Source organism: Quercus lobata, chromosome 10, assembly GCF_001633185.2.
Source record: "Quercus lobata isolate SW786 chromosome 10, ValleyOak3.0 Primary Assembly, whole genome shotgun sequence".
In the NCBI taxonomy this organism is placed as follows: domain Eukaryota; kingdom Viridiplantae; phylum Streptophyta; class Magnoliopsida; order Fagales; family Fagaceae; genus Quercus; species Quercus lobata.
This window is the reverse complement of record NC_044913.1, coordinates 47,399,746-47,418,356: the sequence shown is the minus strand read 5'-3', so window position 1 is coordinate 47,418,356 and position 18,611 is coordinate 47,399,746. Positions and strand designations below refer to the sequence as shown.

General features: G+C 31.2%; 1 protein-coding gene across 1 annotated transcript; it reads right to left on the bottom strand.

Annotated features, from left to right (window-relative positions):
• Positions 1-14,502: 14,502 nt before the first annotated feature.
• On the bottom strand, positions 14,503-16,293 carry LOC115965319 (probable pectate lyase 5). The gene is made up of 4 exons (XM_031084509.1): positions 16,151-16,293; positions 15,281-16,030; positions 15,009-15,147; positions 14,503-14,819 (listed from the first exon to the last, which is right to left on the bottom strand). Exons 1-4 carry the CDS (start codon positions 16,264-16,266, stop codon positions 14,559-14,561), a joined length of 1,266 nt encoding a protein of 421 aa, XP_030940369.1. The 5' UTR covers positions 16,267-16,293; the 3' UTR covers positions 14,503-14,558.
• Positions 16,294-18,611: the final 2,318 nt, after the last annotated feature.

Here is an 18,611-nt window from a genome sequence, read left to right as displayed (position 1 = left end):
GACTGCTGCAGGAAAAAAAGAAAAAAAAAGAAAAAAAAAAGAAGAGAACTGTTCTTTATTCATTCTCAATATGAAAAGTGATATTTCAATTGTATAATTGAAAATTTTATACTTGCTACCCCCATTCTTTTCTCTTTTTCTTCTGAGGAAGTAAAATGTGGGAGAGTCCTTAACTTTTTGCTTAAACTGAGCAAAATGGACTTGTTGAGTCCTGGTTCTAGCCTTTTAACTTATTGTACGAAACAATTGTATTCCCTTTGTCTTCCTGGTACTCAATGGCTCAATCATGCATGCCTAAAAATTATTTAACTTATTATGGATACTAATTCCTTTAGGGTATGCTTGGAATGGAGAGGGCCAGCCTGACGAGTGGATAGTGGGGAAGGTGACTAAAATATACTAAATTTAGTACATTTTGATTTTTGTCACCTTCACTCTCCACTTCCTCGTCTTCCTTCGTTCTAATATATGGTCACAGTTTCTTTTTCACTAAGAATAAGAACACTAAGTCAATATTTTCTGGTCCCAGTTACTTCTGGGATGGGTTCAGAAGATGTGTTCTTTTTCACTAATAATAAGAACAATAAGGGACTGTAACTATGTGTAACAGAAGATTAGTTAAGTCAGTTACTCTATTTTTCAATATGTTGTAACTTTGTAACTAATTGGAGTTTGTCAATTTGTTAGAGGTTTGTTTCTTGATTTTTTTAGAGCTTGATTAAGATGAGTTGTAAGGGCTCTTCTTCATGGGCTATTAGTATAAACTAGTTGCAAACACCGTGCGATGTAAGAGCTGCTTTACAAAAAGAATTGTAAATGATCTAGCAACCAATTAGTTATAGTATTGGATATCCAAACTGGACATGTCATAGATTACTGATTGAACCTTTTTGCCTTCTCTTAAATCTACCTTCTTCTTCAAAATGCACCACTTCTCACTAGAGATTTAATGGTCACTAGTCGTCGGCCCAAGCAATGACTGAGACAATTTACAATTCTGTTTTTTGTTTTCTGCTGATATATATATATAATATGTATGTATGTATGTATATAAATTTGTATTATGTAAAAATTATGGTTCTTCCAACCAACATAAAGAGCTTGTTTTGCATCATTTTGTTTTTTATTTTTATATTAACTATTTTGAATGCTTGTATGAAAATATATACTATCATTCTTGTTAGAGATTGAAGAGGATAATAAATTTTTTTTAAAGGAATTTTTGTCATGGTATATCGAATAACTTATACATTGCAAGATGAGATTCGCATGTCAATAGAAAAAAAAAGCTTTCATTTGCATAGGTGTATCATTTAAAAGTTTACGAAAAACATAGTTATAGCAATCTTCTAATTTTTATTTGACTTAGAAATTGGACTTCTAATTCAAATTATATCATATCAAAACACTAAAATTGTGTAATCCACTAAAAAACTAATATTAGCTAAGATGGAAAAAAAAAAAAGCATAAGAAAAAAAGATAATAGCACAAATCATTAAATTAAATAATTAAAAATAATACCATTTTTTCATCTATATTTTTAAATAAATTCAAATATAGAATAGACACTTTCAACCCAAATCTGTCTTTTCTCATTCTTAAGTAAGTGCATTGAAATGGAACAAAAAAATTGGATGGAATGAATCGAAGTATGACCAAATGGATTAAAGTGGACTGGAATAGACCACATTAAATTGAAATAAATTGAAGTGGATTGAAGGGGACTAGATTAGACCTAATGGACCGAATCATCAACCACGTCACCCTCTTTTCTTTTCTTTTTCTTTTATTTAAAATTTTAATTTATTGATTTGTTCTTCTAATTTCTTGCTAATATCAAATATATTAACCAATTGACCTTACACATTCATCTTGGATGATTTTTTCCCATAATAATATCTTGGACAATTTAATATTACCAAAAGATATTTAGAGGAACAAATCAATAAAAAAAAATGGTGAAATGGCTAATGATATGGCTCAATACGAATGAGTCCAATGGCAGAGCCAAGATTTTAATTCAGGGGGGCAGGATTTAAAGACAGAATTAAAAAAGAAATTTAAAAAAAAAATTGATATAATAACAAAATAAATAAATAAAAAAATCAATTACAAATATATATTTTATCTTGTCAAAATAACAAAACGAAAGAAACCAATTCATATTTACTAACAATCAAAGTAAGAGAGTAGTCTGAATATATCATGTTTAGACATTTAATTTGATTCTTTAAAAAAAACGGAGAAAATAAATTAATGTAAAAGTATTAAAAATGTAGCAATATACCCGTAGTTGTATACATGTGTTGATTAAAGGTTTGTTTGGAAACAACTTATTTAGCTGAAAATGAAAACTTTTTACTAAAAGTGTAAAAAAAAAAAGTTAAAAGCTAGCAGAATAATACGATGAGACCCATGAATAGTACCAAGAAATAATAGGATTCATGAATTTTACCAAAAAGAAGCTAAAATTCTAAAATAAACTGAAACTTTCATCATCTCCCAAACCGACACTAACTTGATTTGCTCTTAAAAAATATATATTAATTTCAACCTTTTTGTTCTCTATTCTTCAAAGTATTGAAAAGGCTAGAGTTTGAAAGTTGAAACACAAAATTCGAGATGAGAGGAGAAAAAAAATTAGTAGAGGCTTTAGCGTTTGAATTTGTTAAGGGGCATTAATTAGTTATATTTTTTTTAAAATTATTTTGTATAAATATAAGACCACAAACAAATGAAATTCCTTAAATGATAATAACAATAATAATAACAAATAAATAAAGGAATAAGCTTTCAAAATGTTGTGAATAGTTGCGAAACCCTAGGACAAGATGAATATTATATAGTATAACTTGCCTCATACTTCATTAAAAATTACCATGAATTAAGAAAGGTATTCTTTTAGTTTAATTTTTAATTAAAAAAAAAAGATTTTAAACATCTTCGTTTGCCAATAGATTTATATGAAAACGATTGGATTGATGCAGTTTTATAAGGCGGTAGACTAAATTGACAAAAAAGAAGAAGGAATAATTCAATAAGGAAAGAAATAAGTAATATTTTATACCCTAAAATATAGAAGAAACGAACCGTTTCTTATAATCATAAGGCCACTTTTTTATTTTTTGATAAAATCATAAAGGCCCTGTAATTGCTTACTTTAATGTTAGTCATAGTTCTTTCTATTGCTAGATTTTTTTTTTTTTTTTTAATAGAAAGTTTCTATTGCTAGAATGATTTAGAATAAACATTACCATTTATGCTACAAATATAATTAATAATCTTTGGCCTCTTCATCACATTTTAAAGATAAAGATGATATATCTTACAGTCATAGAGGACACTTTAATAGCTTACTTCAATGTTACTTGTAATTCTTACCACCACTAGAATGATTTAAGAATAAGGTCTGGGTAATAGGTGCCGTTAAAACATTTGGTAATGGATCATTTTATAAACATCTTAATACTATTTTTATGAGAAATATAAAAACTTGTCATAAAAGTTACTTGCTTCATTGTTACGTTTGTTTTCTTTCTTTTTTTTTTTTTTTTTTAATTATTTATTTATTGTTTTGGAAAGAAAATATTAAATGAATATGCTTCATTGTTATTCACTTATTCGTTGTTCTTTATGCCTCTAGGAATAAATGTTTATCTTGTTTGATCGCCATATACCTGTAATTTATCTATTCATGGAGGACTTCTTGTAGGCAACGGTAAATAATCTTTATGTCATAAAAAGCAAGGTTCAAATTCAATTCTTCCACAATTTTCATCTTCAAATTATTCAACGTCTTCAACTTACGACGTATCGCCATATAATAGGACTCGATACTCGGCCCTTTAAATTGGAATCCATCAATCTCGTTAGGATTGATAAGGGGTCCACCGTAGTATATATTTATATCAATTATCTTCAGTTGTGATTATGAACCTATTAGAGTAAAGTGTAATATGTTAGTGACATTTTATCTTTTTCATTTAACATCAATTACAAAACCTTTTATCTAGTGAAAGTACAAAAATTACAACTTGTTACAACATATGCATATACAAACACACCCCACATTTGCATATACTCACCCCACATCACGTAAAAACACACTCATTATCATTTCATACTCAGATTGGGTTTACAATTTTACATGCCTTGTTGGATCTTTCCTTTGAAACAAGAAACTTTGACAAACCCCGCCAAAAAAAAAAAAAAAAAAACTAAAGATGCAACTGCAAGTGAATTTGGTTGTTCAACTATGACAAAACTCACACCCATTACAGAATTTCAAATCATTCTAACATAAGTTTTGATAAAGAAAAATATCAAACCAAATCAAAACAAAGAGTCATGATCCATTACATACCCATCATAAAAACCTAACAATACTAATATATCTTAAAGAATTTTTACTTTTTATAAAAAACCTAGCGAATATTTACACTAACGACTAAATAAATATGAATAGTATTTAGAATAATATCTTAAAAACCTCACTCAATAAATCAATGAAATTGTTAGAAGTTCTTAAGTGTAGATATATACCCTTACCTGTAATGTGGATTTATGAGTTGTGAGTTTTAGGATTGTATGAGAGAGTGAGAGTACAAGAATGAAGAGAGAAACTTCTTCATTGCCTGAGAGACCCACTACAGAGAAGGAGTTGGGGTCTAAAGTGTGCTTTATGTGAAATAGGGATCCATCGAAAACCATGTGGATTAATATCCACCAGACTTTGCAAATCGAGCCTTTATTACACTTTAAGAAATCGAGCCTCTAAGGATTGATTTCAAACTTGAGCCTCTAAGGGTCGAGTTCCAGGCAAATTCTACGTGGATTAAAAAACGACGTCATCTACATTAGAACACTGAAACCGTGTCTCTTAGGCACGAGTTCTTAGGGCAAAATTGAGTCCCTTAAGTTCGAGATGCTAGTTTAGTAAAGAGTTTAGAAACATTGCTAGGCCAAAATGGCCATATACCACCTTTTTGGAAATTTTTAGTAAAAAAACACTGTTTCAGAAATAAATGGCAAACTACCACTTTTTCCAGAACTCGAGTTTCAGAAACTCGAGTTCCACATCAGTTTTGCCACTGTGGCACTGCTGAGTTGGATTTGTGCGATTAAAAAAAAATTATGTGGTACTCGAGCTTGGTAAACTCGAGTACCATTTACACAATACTCGAGTATACCAAGCTCGAGTACTTTTTATAAATAAAATGCAAAAAAAAAAAAAAAAAATTACACAGTACTCGAGTTTGATAAAATCTGCTTCTACGTTAATAAAATTTGCTCTCTACACATCATGTTTACTGTATTTTCGAAGCTGCTTACCGCATTCATAAAATTTGTTTTTTGCATTAAGTAAAACTGTTCACTATTTTCTCATAAAAATTGTTCACTATTTTTTGCATAAACTGTTTTTAGCATTGGCGCAATTATTGCACTTAAATGGTTTTTGTGTTTTTTTAAATAAGTAACCATATGAATAATGGACAAACTCCGTGAAAGAAAAATGAATGATTCATATAAATCACCTAATGGTAAATGCCTCGAAAAATTCGAATTTGTAAAAAAGTTAGAATTAGTTGAATGTAGAAAGTCTAGAAAAATCAATGGAAAATCAATGAACGTACCAAATCGTGAAGGTGTACATAAGATGTATAGATAGTCTAGACTTGTTGAGAAATTTGATTTCGTTGAAAGTACAAAATAATGAAAATTCAATGGAAAAGTATGTGCGTTAGATGTATAGATCGTATGTATTTGTTTAAAAATTTGAATTCATTGAATGTACAAAACTGTGAAAACTCAAGGAAAAATTGTGTACATTAGATGTACAGATAGTACGAATTTGTTGAAAAGTTTGAATTCGTTGATTGTGTGAAATTGTGAAAATTCAAATGAAAATTGAAGAACATAACAAATTGAGTAAACTTAATGGAAAATTAATTACATTAGATGTACAGATCATCCAAATTTGTTTCCAAATTTGAAGTCGTCAAATGTACAAAATCATGAAAATTCAATTTAAAACTATGTACTAATGTACTAATCATCTTGATTTGTTGAAAATTTCAAAATTGTTGAACGTACAAAATCGTGAAATCTTAATGGAAAATAGAAATTGTTGAACGTACCAAATCGTGAAAATTCAATGGAAAGTTGTGTACATTAGATGTACAAATATTCTGGACTTGTTGAGAAATTTGATTTCGTTGAAAGTACAAAATCGTGAAAATTCAAGAGAAAATTGTGTACATTAGATGTACAGATCATTCGAATTTGTAAAAAACAAAATTTAGATGTACAGATTGTTCGAATTTGTTGATTGTATAAAATCTTGAAAGTACAAAATAAAATTGTGTAAATTAGATGTATAGATAGTTTGAATTTGTTGAAAAGTTTGAATTCGTTAAATGTACAAAATCGTGAAAATCAAATGGAAAACTGTGTACTAATGTACTGATCGTCCGAATTTGTTCAAAAATTTGAAATCTAATTTACACAATTTTATTCTGTTCAAGATTTTATACAATCAACAAATTCGAACGATCTACACATCTAAATTTTATTTTTTACAAATTCGAACGATCTGTACATCTAATGTACACAATTTTCTCTTGAATTTACACGATTTTGTACTTTCAACGAAATCAAATTTCTCAACAAGTCCAAAATATTTGTACATCTAATGTACACAATTTTCCATTGAATTTTCACGATTTGGTACGTTCAACAATTTCGATTTCCCATTAAGATTTCACGATTTTGTACGTTCAACAATTTTGAAATTTTCATCAATTCAGGATGATTAGTACATTAGTACATAGTTTTAAATTGTTCACTATTTTCAACAATAATTGCGCCAATGCTAAAAACAGTTTATGCAGAAAACAGTGAACAATTTTTATGAGAAAACAGTGAACAGTTTTACTTAATGCAAAAAACAGATTTTATGAATGCAGTAAGCAGCTTCAAATATACAGTAAACATGATGTGTAGAGAGCAAATTTTATTAACGTAGAAACAGATTTTATCCATGCAGAAAAACAAATTCGATTATTGTGAAATTCAAACATGAAAAAGCATTCAGATTTGGCTTTTAAAATTAGAAAACATGATTTCACTAGGTGTTTTATGAGAAAACAGCGAACAATTTTTTAAACAGAGAACAGAGAATAATTTACGCAGAAAAGAGAGTGAACAATTTTTTAAATAATGCTGAACAGAAAATAATTTTATGCGGAATGCTAGAAATAGTTTATGCAGAAAATAGTGAACAATTTTTATGAGAAAACAGTGAACAGTTTTACTTAATGCAGAAAATAGTTTTACTTAGTGAACATTTCTACATTCAACTAATTCGAACTTTTTTACAAATTCGAATTTTTTGAGGCATTTACCATTAGGTGATTTATACGGATCATTCATTTTTCTTTCATGGAGTTTGTCCATTATTCATATGGTTACATATTTAAAAAAAAAACACAAAAACCATATAAGTGCAATAACTGCGCTAATGCTAAAAACAATTTATGCAGAAAAGAGTGAACAATTTTTATGAGAAAATAGTGAACAGTTTTAATTAATGCAAAAAACAGATTTTATGAATGCGGTAAGCAGCTTCAAAAATACAGTAAACATGATGTGTAGAGAGCAAATTTTATTAACGTAGAAACAGATTTTATCAATGCAGAAAAACAAATTCGATTATTGTGAAATTTAAACATGAAATAGCATTCAGATTTGGCTTTTAAATTTAGAAAACACGATTTCACTAGGTGTTTTATGGGAAAACAGCGAACAATTTTTTAAACAGTGAATAGAGAATAATTTACGCAGAAAAGAGAGTGAATAATTTTTTAAATAATGCTGAACAGAAAATAATTTTATGCAGAATGCTAGAAATAGTTTATGCAGAAAACAGTGAACAATTTTTATAAGAAAACAATGAACAATTTTAATTAATGCAGAAAATAGTTTTACTTAGTGAATAGTTCTACATTCAACTAATTCGAACTTTTTTACAAATTCGAATTTTTCGAGGCATTTGCCATTAGGTGATTTGTACAAATCATTCATTTTTCTTTCATGGAGTTTGTCCATTATTCATATGGTTACATATTTAAAAAAAAAAACACAAAAACCATATAAGTGCAATAACAATGCCAATGCTAAAAACAATTTATGCAGAAAAGAGTGAACAATTTTTATGAGAAAACAGTGAACAGTTTTAATTAATGCAAAAAACAGATTTTATGAATGCGGTAAGCAACTTCGAAAATATAGTAAACATGATGTGTAGAGAGCAAATTTTATTAACGTAGAAGCAAATTTTATCAATGCAGAAAAACAAATTCGATTATTATGAAATTTAAACATGAAAAAGCATTCAGATTTGGCTTTTAAATTTAGAAAACACGATTTCACTAGGTGTTTTATGAGAAAATAGCGAACAATTTTTTTAAACAGTGAACAGAGAATAATTTACGCAGAAAAGAGAGTGAACAATTTTTTAAATAATGCTGAACAGAAAATAATTTTATGCAGAATGCTTGAAATAGTTTATGCAGAAAACAGTGAACAATTTTTATGAGAAAACAGTGAATAGTTTTACTTAATGTAGAAAACAGATTTTATGAATGCAGTCAGCTGATTTGAATATACAGCAAATATGATGTGCAGAGGAAAAACTTTATCAATGTAGAAACAGATTTTATCAATGCAGAAAAATATATTCGATTATTGTTAAATTCAAACATGAAAAAGCATTCAGATTTGGCGTTTAAATTTAGAAAACACGATTTCACTAGGTGTTTTATGAGAAAACAGTAAACAATTTTTTAAATAGTGAACAGAAAATAATTTATGCAAAAAAAAGAGCGAACAATTTCTTAAATAATGCTGAACAGAAAATAATTTTATGCAAAATCGTAGAAATTGTTTATACAGAAAACAGTGAAATTTTTTTATGAGAAAACAATGAACAATTTTAATTAATGTAGAAATTAAATTCATATTTCGAAATTAAAATCTCTATATTTTACAATGCTTCTATTTAAATAAATAAAAACATAAAAAAAGCTACTTATTTTTATCTTTATGTTTATTTGTTGTTTATCCCCAAAAAAAAAAAAAAAAAAAATTACACAGTACTCGAGTTTACCAAACTCGAGTATTGTGTAAATTTTTTTTTTTTTTTTTTTTTTTTTGCATTTTGTTTATAAAAAGTACTCGAGCTTGTCATACTCGAGTATTGTGTTAATGGTATTCGAGTTTACCAAGCTCGAGTACCACATAATTTTTTTTAATCGCACAAATTCAACTCAGCAGTGCCACGGTGGCAGAATTGATGAGGAACTCGAGTTTCTGAAACTCGAGTTCTGGAAAAAGTGATAGTTTGCCATTTATTTCCGAAACAGTGTTTTTTTGCTAAAAATTTCCAAAAAAGGTGGTATATGGCCATTTTGGCCATGTGGAAAGCCCACACACTGTTTCTCAAGTACCCCCTATTAGTGGTCCAAGATAATTGTATTTTAAAAGGCCTGCTAAGAGGGTCAAAATTCAAAACACAAGTTATGTTTTTTTTTTTTTTTGGTGATGGGGAACAAAGATTCATTGCCACAAGAAATTGAAGTACAACAGGAAAGACAAAAGAAGAAAAGAGACCTCTAGCTACTAAACTGCCAGCGTAGGAACAACAAACAAAGATGGTCCCTTCCAAACCTAAAAAAGATTAACCTTATACACACTAGCCTGCTAAAAAGCTTATATACTGTCCTGTTGAACTCCCTTTTCAAGTAGACAAAACTAACAGAAACAAGAAAAGCCCAAGGATCCCAACTAAGCATCGAAAAGTGTAGCCAATTAAACTGGCTCAAAGACAGAGTCAACTAAACCCGAGTTAACCGGTTCACAAAATTTCTTAGGAGCCCGGTTGTTCTCTTCCTCTGAAGCTTCTTTCGCTCTCAAGCGCTTTGTTCCTATCTCCATCATCTGGGCGAGAGTTTGATCATCGCTTGCTTTTCCTTTCGCACAGGCAACTTTTTTCAGACTGCCTTTACCTAAAATCTGTTTTCCTTTTTCATTAGCTTTGGCCTGAAAAATTACACCAACTTGGACAGCATTGGCCGCATTCTTCTTCATTGGGCGGTCTTTCTCATTCTTATTTAAAGGAGCTTTAGTACTTGGGCTCCCTTGAGAAATAGAGCCTTTTGGGCCTTGTGAAGTAGGGCCTTTTGGCCCATGCCTCTGTGCTCAATTGAAATATCATGCCTTAGATGATCACGTGACTTCTCACAAGAACCCAAAACACTCATAACCTGCCCTGTCGCTTCACTCATTACCTGCTCTGGAAATCCACTGAAGACTCATATGTCACCAGCGAGCTGTCCATCCACACATGTGGTGTTATCGCTTCCGCAGGTATCACCCTTCTCCAAGCTTTGTTTCTCGCCCTCAATACCTTAAACCTCAAAACATGCCAAAGCAGAACTAGTCGTCAGCCAAGTCTTTCGCTGCACTTCTAGCTCATCGGAGATAACTCGGATCGTATCCTTGCTCGAGTTCCTTTCTTTGGCTGCCACTTTTGCAATCCACCCAGCCCTTAACTAGTCCCCATATTGATGGCTAGAACTTTGCCATCCATCAGACGTTGGGCAATGTTTATTATCATGCCCAAGCTTCCCACAAATGAAGTAAACAGTAGGTAGCCTTTCATATTTGAACGTAAGCCATAGTCGTTCACCATTAGAGCTTGCAATATAAGCTGCTCTTCTCAGTGGCTTATCAATCTCCAACTCCACATGGACTCTTATGAATTTTGCCTGATCAGATTACCACAAACGCCTATCTACTTCAATAAATCTACCTAACTTGCTACCAATTTCTTCCCTAACTTCCTGTGACATATGCTCAAAAGAAAGACCCCAAATTTGGACCCAAAAGGGAGAATGGATGAAAGAAATATTTGTGGAAGGCAACCCTTTTTTCCATTTACAGAGGAAGAGGAGGTTGTTATCAAAGCTCCAAGGCTCACACCTTTCAACCCACTCCAATTGATACTTTGAGCTAAACTTGAATTGGAGTATATTATTTCCAACTTCCACAATTCTCATGTCTGAACCCATTTTCCATGCTGATCTAAGGGTGTTCTTCAGAGCACGTTGGTTCTGTTGCCGATCAGAGAGAAGCCGCCCAAAAAGACTTAGGGAACATTCTTCAAAGAGGCCTAAGCAGTTTGTGACAGTGATAGGAATAGCTTCTTCTTCTTCTTATATGAGTTGCAGGTTCTGTAAGCTAGAGAGAATACGTAGATCCATAACCAGGAAATTTTGGCTCCTTCCGAAAGAGAACAAAAGAGTAACTATGCAACCCCTAAAACGGAAGGTTAGGGATGGAGCAACTCGTATTCAAACGAGAGGAAATAAACTCCTACTAGGGATAGAGAAAAGAAAGCTCTTTTAGTGGAATTTGATTCATGTTACACAAGTTATGTTTTGAGCTACTACTCGAGTGAAAAGTCAATCATAATGGGACTTTTATCTCTTCTATTTTTAAGCTTACACTTACCTTCACATTGCTTTTACAAAAAGAAAGGGTGTGTATGCTTATTCACTACAAAAAAGATTGTTATTTGGGACAAAACTTTTTTGATGACTACAAAAAACCGTCGGAAATCTAACCGTTGGATTGGAAGAATGTGCTAATATATTAGTGTTTGTGAAGTATGACAACAATCAAACGGTCGGATTGTGAGGAAAATTTTGCGAAACTTGATCAAAATTGGTAAATATTTGGTCAAACATGGTCAACTAAATATTTTAAAATACTCTTTGAAGTTGGGTCTAAGAACTGTTGAAAAACAGAAAAATAATAAAGAGTCATTCTAAATATTTTAAAATATTCTTTAATTAAAAATTTAAATAAATGAATTTTAATTATGAAATAAGATAATTTTGGAAAGCAAATGGCATGTTAGTACACATCATTTTTAATATTAATTTAATAAAATTGTGTCAATCAGATGTCAAGGGTGGAAAAAAATATTTTTTTCCTTCAAATTTAGGGTGGAGTATAGTTTCTCCAAACCTCAAATTTCAAAGTGACAACAACCAAAAAGTAGGGTACACCATCTCAACTGCTAGCAAGGGGCTCAAAAAACTGCTAGCAAGGGGATCCTACACCCGCGATCAGAAAATTTTCCCTCCCTTTTCTTGGGTTTTACTTCCATAATGTATCTCTCTCTCTCTCTCCCTCTCTCTCTCACTTTACCTACCAACCAAGTGGCTGAAGATGGTTGCAAATCCAACCTCTACTGCATTATATATCACTTTCTAGGTCCGTTCATGTCTTGCGTTCAATTTTACGGTTTTTTTTTTTGGTAAACAGGAGTAATTCATTAACTAAGAAATAGAGGCAAAGGAGCAGTTATGCTCATAAAAGGTTCCCACAACATCAAGGCTAGCCAAAAGAGCAACATCAGCTGGGGGAACGAAAAACTACAAAATCTTGAGAAAGTACAATGCCTCTTCTAGCAAGAGCATCAGCACACTTATTTGTTTCCCTATAGCAGTGCTAGATTCGGACTCTCAGGATCTTTAGTAGCCCACCACTGTAATCAGCAATAATTACATCATTACCATTAGACTTCCCCTCATCTTTCATCGTTAGGTTTCTCAAAAAAAAAACTTCCCCTCATCTTTCATTAACAGATCAATCACAAGCTGCGCATCCAGTTCAACCAACACATTAGCCAAATTTTATGTTTTAGTATTTTATAGTTTGTCTTTTTATGAGTTTGACTGTTCTTTGTCTATAAAGCTACAAAGGGAGAAAAACATAGGTTACAGATTTCTCTATATATCTCTATATATCTCTATATATTAAAAGGTAGGGTTGTGTAGAAAACCTGCTAACCCGCCAAACCCGACCTAGCGGGTTGGGTCGGTTTTTAGGGCTTGGTGGGTTGGGTTAGGTTTAATTTTTTTTTTAATAGCGAGTCAAGTTGGGTTTGGGTTATAAAACTACAAACTCGACCCGACCCACCCATATTTTAATATATGTTTAAAATATATTATATATTTAATAATTTTTTTTTAAACCAACTGTGAAGCACTTCCTCGGTTCCTACTATCATATATAATATAAAATCCTATTATTTCTTTTAATATATGTTTAAATATATTATATAATTAATAAAAAAAGTTTAAAAATTTTAGATATATTTTGTTTATAATTGAGCTAGGAACTCATATATATTTTGTTTATAAGTGAATTAGGATACTAGTTCTATAGTTCATTTATATTTTGTTTATCAACTTAGTTGGATACTTAAACATATTTTGTTTACAACTAAGTTGGAATATTATTTTATATATTAATGTATATTTTGTTTATCAACATACGTGGCCAGTGTGATATATTTTTTTCTGCTCAATTTAATTATAATAGTAATAAAAAAAAATTGTCCAACCCATGGGTTCAACCCAACCCAACCCAACTCATGTGGGTGGTTGGGTTGGGTTGGGTTGGGTTGGATTGAATTTTTTTTGACCCACCATGGTGGGTTGGGTCAAAAAATTCCCTCAAAAAGTTTATCTTGTATCTATAAAAAAAAAGTTTATTATTTGATAACAGACAGTTGCTATCTTGATATTGAACCAGTGCCCAAAATATGTGTAGTTAGTACAATTTGTCAATTTTGATTCATCATAATTTAGAATTGATATATTTTTTAATTACAAAATTACCTAGATGTGTGATGAGATATCATTTTTCGAGGGTGTAGATATAATGCCGGTTGATAAATCTTGGATCAATCTTTCTAATAGGTCGTGTGAGGAATATGCAAATGAAGTAATAGAGTTTGTTGAGTTTGCATTTCAATGTGTCAAAGAAGAGGATATGAAGATAAATTGTCCTTGTAATGATTGTAACAATAGGTATGGAAGAACACAAGTTGAGGTTATAGGAGACCTCATATGGAAAGGGATGACAAATCATTATACTAGATGGCATCTCCATGGAGAGGGAAATAGCGAAGAGGATGAGGAAGATAGTGATGAGGAAGATACAATACACCTAATGTAGAATTTATATATTAGAGAATATTTAAACAATCCTAGACTAAACATAGATTGACAGGAGGTTAAGTTACTTATTCTACAAGTACGTAGATCCTATAATTAGTTTAGGTCACTTGGGCTACAATATTTAACATATATTAACTTATTGAGTTTGAGAAGGTTATGATTCTCATCAACTCTTTTGCTTCAAAATAGACATTATTAGCATTATTGGTTTGGTTTGATCTCCAAGTTACCTCCAACAATGCTTGAGACAACAGTTAGGAAATCCAATGTATCTTGTAATGCTCTGTGCATTAGTGAAGAAATGTATCTTTAGTATCACAATTTGTTATTTTAATAAATAACTTTTCACAATTCTTTATTTTAAAAAATTGTGAAATTTTGGAAAAAAAAAAAGTTACATCTCTACTAGAGAAAAGTATTTGACCCTAAAAGGCTTCTAAGCTATGTTTGAGAGATATCACAAATCAGCATGCAGAACCCTTCTTGCATTTAAGTGCACCCGCATTAGCTGTAAGTTTGGGAACAAGAGAAGATGCTTTTGCAGTTATGTCGGAAGCGCTTGAGGAAGAACTAGATTCAGAGGAGGATGTGAAAAATGTAGCATTTGAGGAAGAAATAATTCTAGAGGAGGCTGTGAAAAATGCACCATTTAGAAATTCATCTCCTTCAGATTTCCAATTCCATTTATGCCATTCACTTTTTGGTGCATTTTCGTATTTGGTCACCTGCACAAGTTCACAATATGATAAATTTTAGTAAAAATTATAAATGCAATAATTTTGGACCAACTCGATTCAAGAATATGATATATTGTAATTGGTAGTACATAATAAAAGTGAGAAGCCCAAGTTAAAAATGATGCATTTACTTTTCCGAAAAAGTAAGCAATTGAATAATAAATAAGGGGATTTTACCTCTTTGCTTTTTTCATCATCTGGAGCAACAAATTTGTTCCCTTGGCTAAGGATGGTAGGGGAAGCACTCCCACCAATGGCATACATTTTCCACTTGGTGTAGTAATTGTTCACCACATGGACGTACCCGTGCCTAATCCTGCAAATTAATGTGAAAAAGTATATGTTAAAACATCACAATGTACCAACTAGATAACAAACAAACCAAACCAATTAAATTGATAGGTTAATTTACACATTTTCTTTTTTCTTTTTTCCTTTTGGCACTTTACCTTGGAAGTCTTTGAGTAAGCCCTTCTCCAAAGTGATTGAAGGCAATAGTGACTTTCATGCTCTTGTCTGCAGTGTAGTCATCAGCGTGTCCCAATAAAATAGCCTTATCATGTTGTGTAAATAAACTATTTGAAATGGTAACCAAGGATGAAGCTTCAACAACATCAACCAGACCGTCATCACAGTTCGAAAGTGTGACATGGTCCACCCAAACATGTTTACTACCAAAGATGCTCATAGCATCACCATCTGAAACACCCCTATGCCCAAAGTGACCTGGGGAACTTCTCACATTAGTATTCCCTGATGGCTTACATTCATGTATGTTTATCCCATGAATTATAATGTTAGTTATGTCCTGAATAGTAATGCATCCACCACCAGTTATGTGCACATTAGCTCCCCTACCATCAATGGTCTTATACGAGTTCATAATCAATTCCACCTTCAATTTGATCACCATATCACTTTCAAATATAATCCACAATGGTTCATCTTGGATCACAGCATGTCTTAGAGTCCCGTTCTTGGGATTTACAGCATCATTATCACTGGAATCTGTAACCACATAAATCTTACCATCTTTTCCACCAGCAGCATTCTTGCCAAACCCAACTGCACAATCAGCTAGCTTCTGCCGATTCTTATCCCAATTGGAGTCACACTTCCAACAATCATCAATTGGGTTCCCAGTTGAGCAAGAAGAATCTCCCTTCAAATTTCTCCTTGTCAAAGAGGCATTGATGCTCCTGCCATATAAAAAATGACACATTTTATCAATGTAGAATCTCAACTGTAAAAACTAAAGTTACTGTTTTTTTCTTTTTCTTTTTAAGGTAACATTGTAACATAAATAGTTTATTTATTACCTTTGTACTTCTTTTACTACAAATTCCGGGTCTTTAACTGGTCTAGAGGCAATAAGGGTTGGGATTAGGAGAGTGAAGAGAATGGTAATGAGAGAGAGCAAGCTACAGCTTGCCATTTCTTATTCTTTGCTAGAAATTGTGAGTGAGAGAGAGAGAGAGAGTAGAGAAAACCAAATTTGAAGAAATTAAAAGTTCTGTGCAAAGAAATTGAAAGGAGCCATGTAGCTTATATAGAACTAGAGATAGTGTGTACTATAATGTAGAACCGTTTTAAGCTAAAAGTAGAATTTATCTACAATTAAGGATTTTGAAAAATTAGTAATGTGACTTATATATTTAGGTTTTTATAATTAAATCTGTTGTCTAAATATATATATAAATTAGTAATGTGACTTATATATTTACATTTTTTTTAGTTAAATCTGTTGTCTATATATATATATATATATATATATAAAGTCCACGTCTTTACTAAATTGTGATGAAAATTGTTAAAATTAATATTAATTTTACTTAAAAAAAAATTACAAACTAATGTGATAATAAATGAGATTAGCATCAATCCAACAGCAAAATGTATATATATTTACCTTTGTCTGATTACAAACTAATGTGATAATAATGTGATAATATTAATTTTTGGGTGTTTCGTACAAGGTTGTCAAAATCTAGATCCTATGTAGGATCGTTGAAGGTAGGTGAGATCGTAGATCGTAGGATCGGATCGTGAATCGTAAGATCCTACATATTTTCAGATTTAAAGCAAAAAACACATTGATAATGACTTTGTATGTTGAATAATTACGTAAATTATAAATTCATCCATAAAAAAACTTAGATTTGCACCATATAATGTAATTTGCATGTCATACATCGCTAAGTCTATACTAACGAAACAAATATATTTAAGTTTTGACTTAATGTATCTAAAAAGTTCAATAAATATTTAATTAGCAACCAAATACCAAAATATTTATCAAAACATAAGGAAAATATTTTTAAGTTCTAAGTTCCAAATTTGAAATCCAAAATAAGTTAGCAAATGGAAACTAGCTAACTACAATATGAAATCCAAAAGTAAGATGAATATGAAGATAAAGTGAATATTTAATTATTCCCATTCTAAGGTTCTTATAACCACCGTCCTAAATTCCTAGTCATCATCATTCATTTCATCATCTATGTAGACATTATATATTTGTATACTAGAGTTGTAAAAGATATCAAGATACAATTTCACACTCAACTATTCAAGTTATACCACTCAGCAACAATTAAAGAGTATACTCAAAAAAATCAATCAATCTATATACAAATACAAGCATAATTGATAAAATTATATATAAAAAAAAATATTTTAGTAATATTAGAACACAAATTAGTATATTGATCAAACAAATTTAACAATATTATAGCTTAAAATGCAGCAAAGCCAAGTCAAATTATTCATTTAGAAATGATGAAACATTCTTTCATTTTGATTACAAGTGAACTAAAAATTAGAAAACATTTGCTTAGGTTGACATAATTTTATAAAATAAAAAATAAAAAGTCATACCATCACAACATGAAAAAATAAAAATCCTTAAAGCTTCATCAAGAACTTAAAGTAGTTGGTTTCCCCACAGGTTTGAGTCCGAGGACCATGCAAGACCTTGGTTCTGTCAAAAATTTATAGTTTCTTAAAGTAGTTGGTTTCCCCATAGGTTTGAGTCCGAGGACCATGCAAGACCTTGGTTCTATCCAAAACTTATAGTTTTTCTTAACGTAGTTGGTTTTCCCATAGGTTTGAGTTCGAGGACCATGCAAGACCTTGGTTCTGTCCAAAACCTATAGTTTCTTTAGAAATGATGAAACATTCTTTCATTTTGATTACAAGTGAACTAGAAACTAGAAAACATTTGCTTAGGTTGACATAATTTTATAAAATAAAAAATAAAAAGTCATACCATCACAACATGAAAAAATAAAAATCCTTAAAACTTCATAAAAAACTTAAAGTAGTTGGTTTCCCCATAGGTTTGAGTCCGTGAACCATGCAAGACATTGGTTTTGTCAAAAACTTATAGTTTCTTAAAGTAGTTGGTTTCCCCATAGGTTTAAGTCTGAGGACCATGTAAGATCTTGGTTCTGTCCAAAACTTATAGTTTCTTAAAGTAGTTGGTTTCCCCATAGATTTGAGTCTGAGGACCATGCAAGACCTTAGTTCTGTCCAAAACTTATAGTTTTTCTTAAAGTAGTTGGTTTCCCCATAGGTTTAAGTCCGAGGACCATGCAAGACCTTAGTTCTGTCCAAAACTTATAGTTTTTCTTAAAGTAGTTGGTTTCCCCATAGGTTTGAGTCCGAGGACCATGCAAGACCTTGGTTCTGTCCAGAACTTATAGTTTTTTTGGTCCCTCGGGGATTAGCCCCTTGACATATGTGTGGGGCATAAACTTTATGTTAGAAGCCCCTAGAACT

Coding starts and splice junctions, on each gene's coding strand:
- LOC115965319 (XM_031084509.1), bottom strand. CDS start 16,266: ATGGCAAGCTGTAGCTTGCTCTCTCTCATTACCATTCTCTTCACTCTC. Junction 16,031..16,150: donor GTAGTAAAAGAAGTACAAAG/GTAATAAATAAA, acceptor TTTATATGGCAG/GAGCATCAATGCCTCTTTGA. Junction 15,148..15,280: donor CTTACTCAAAGACTTCCAAG/GTAAAGTGCCAA, acceptor ATTAATTTGCAG/GATTAGGCACGGGTACGTCC.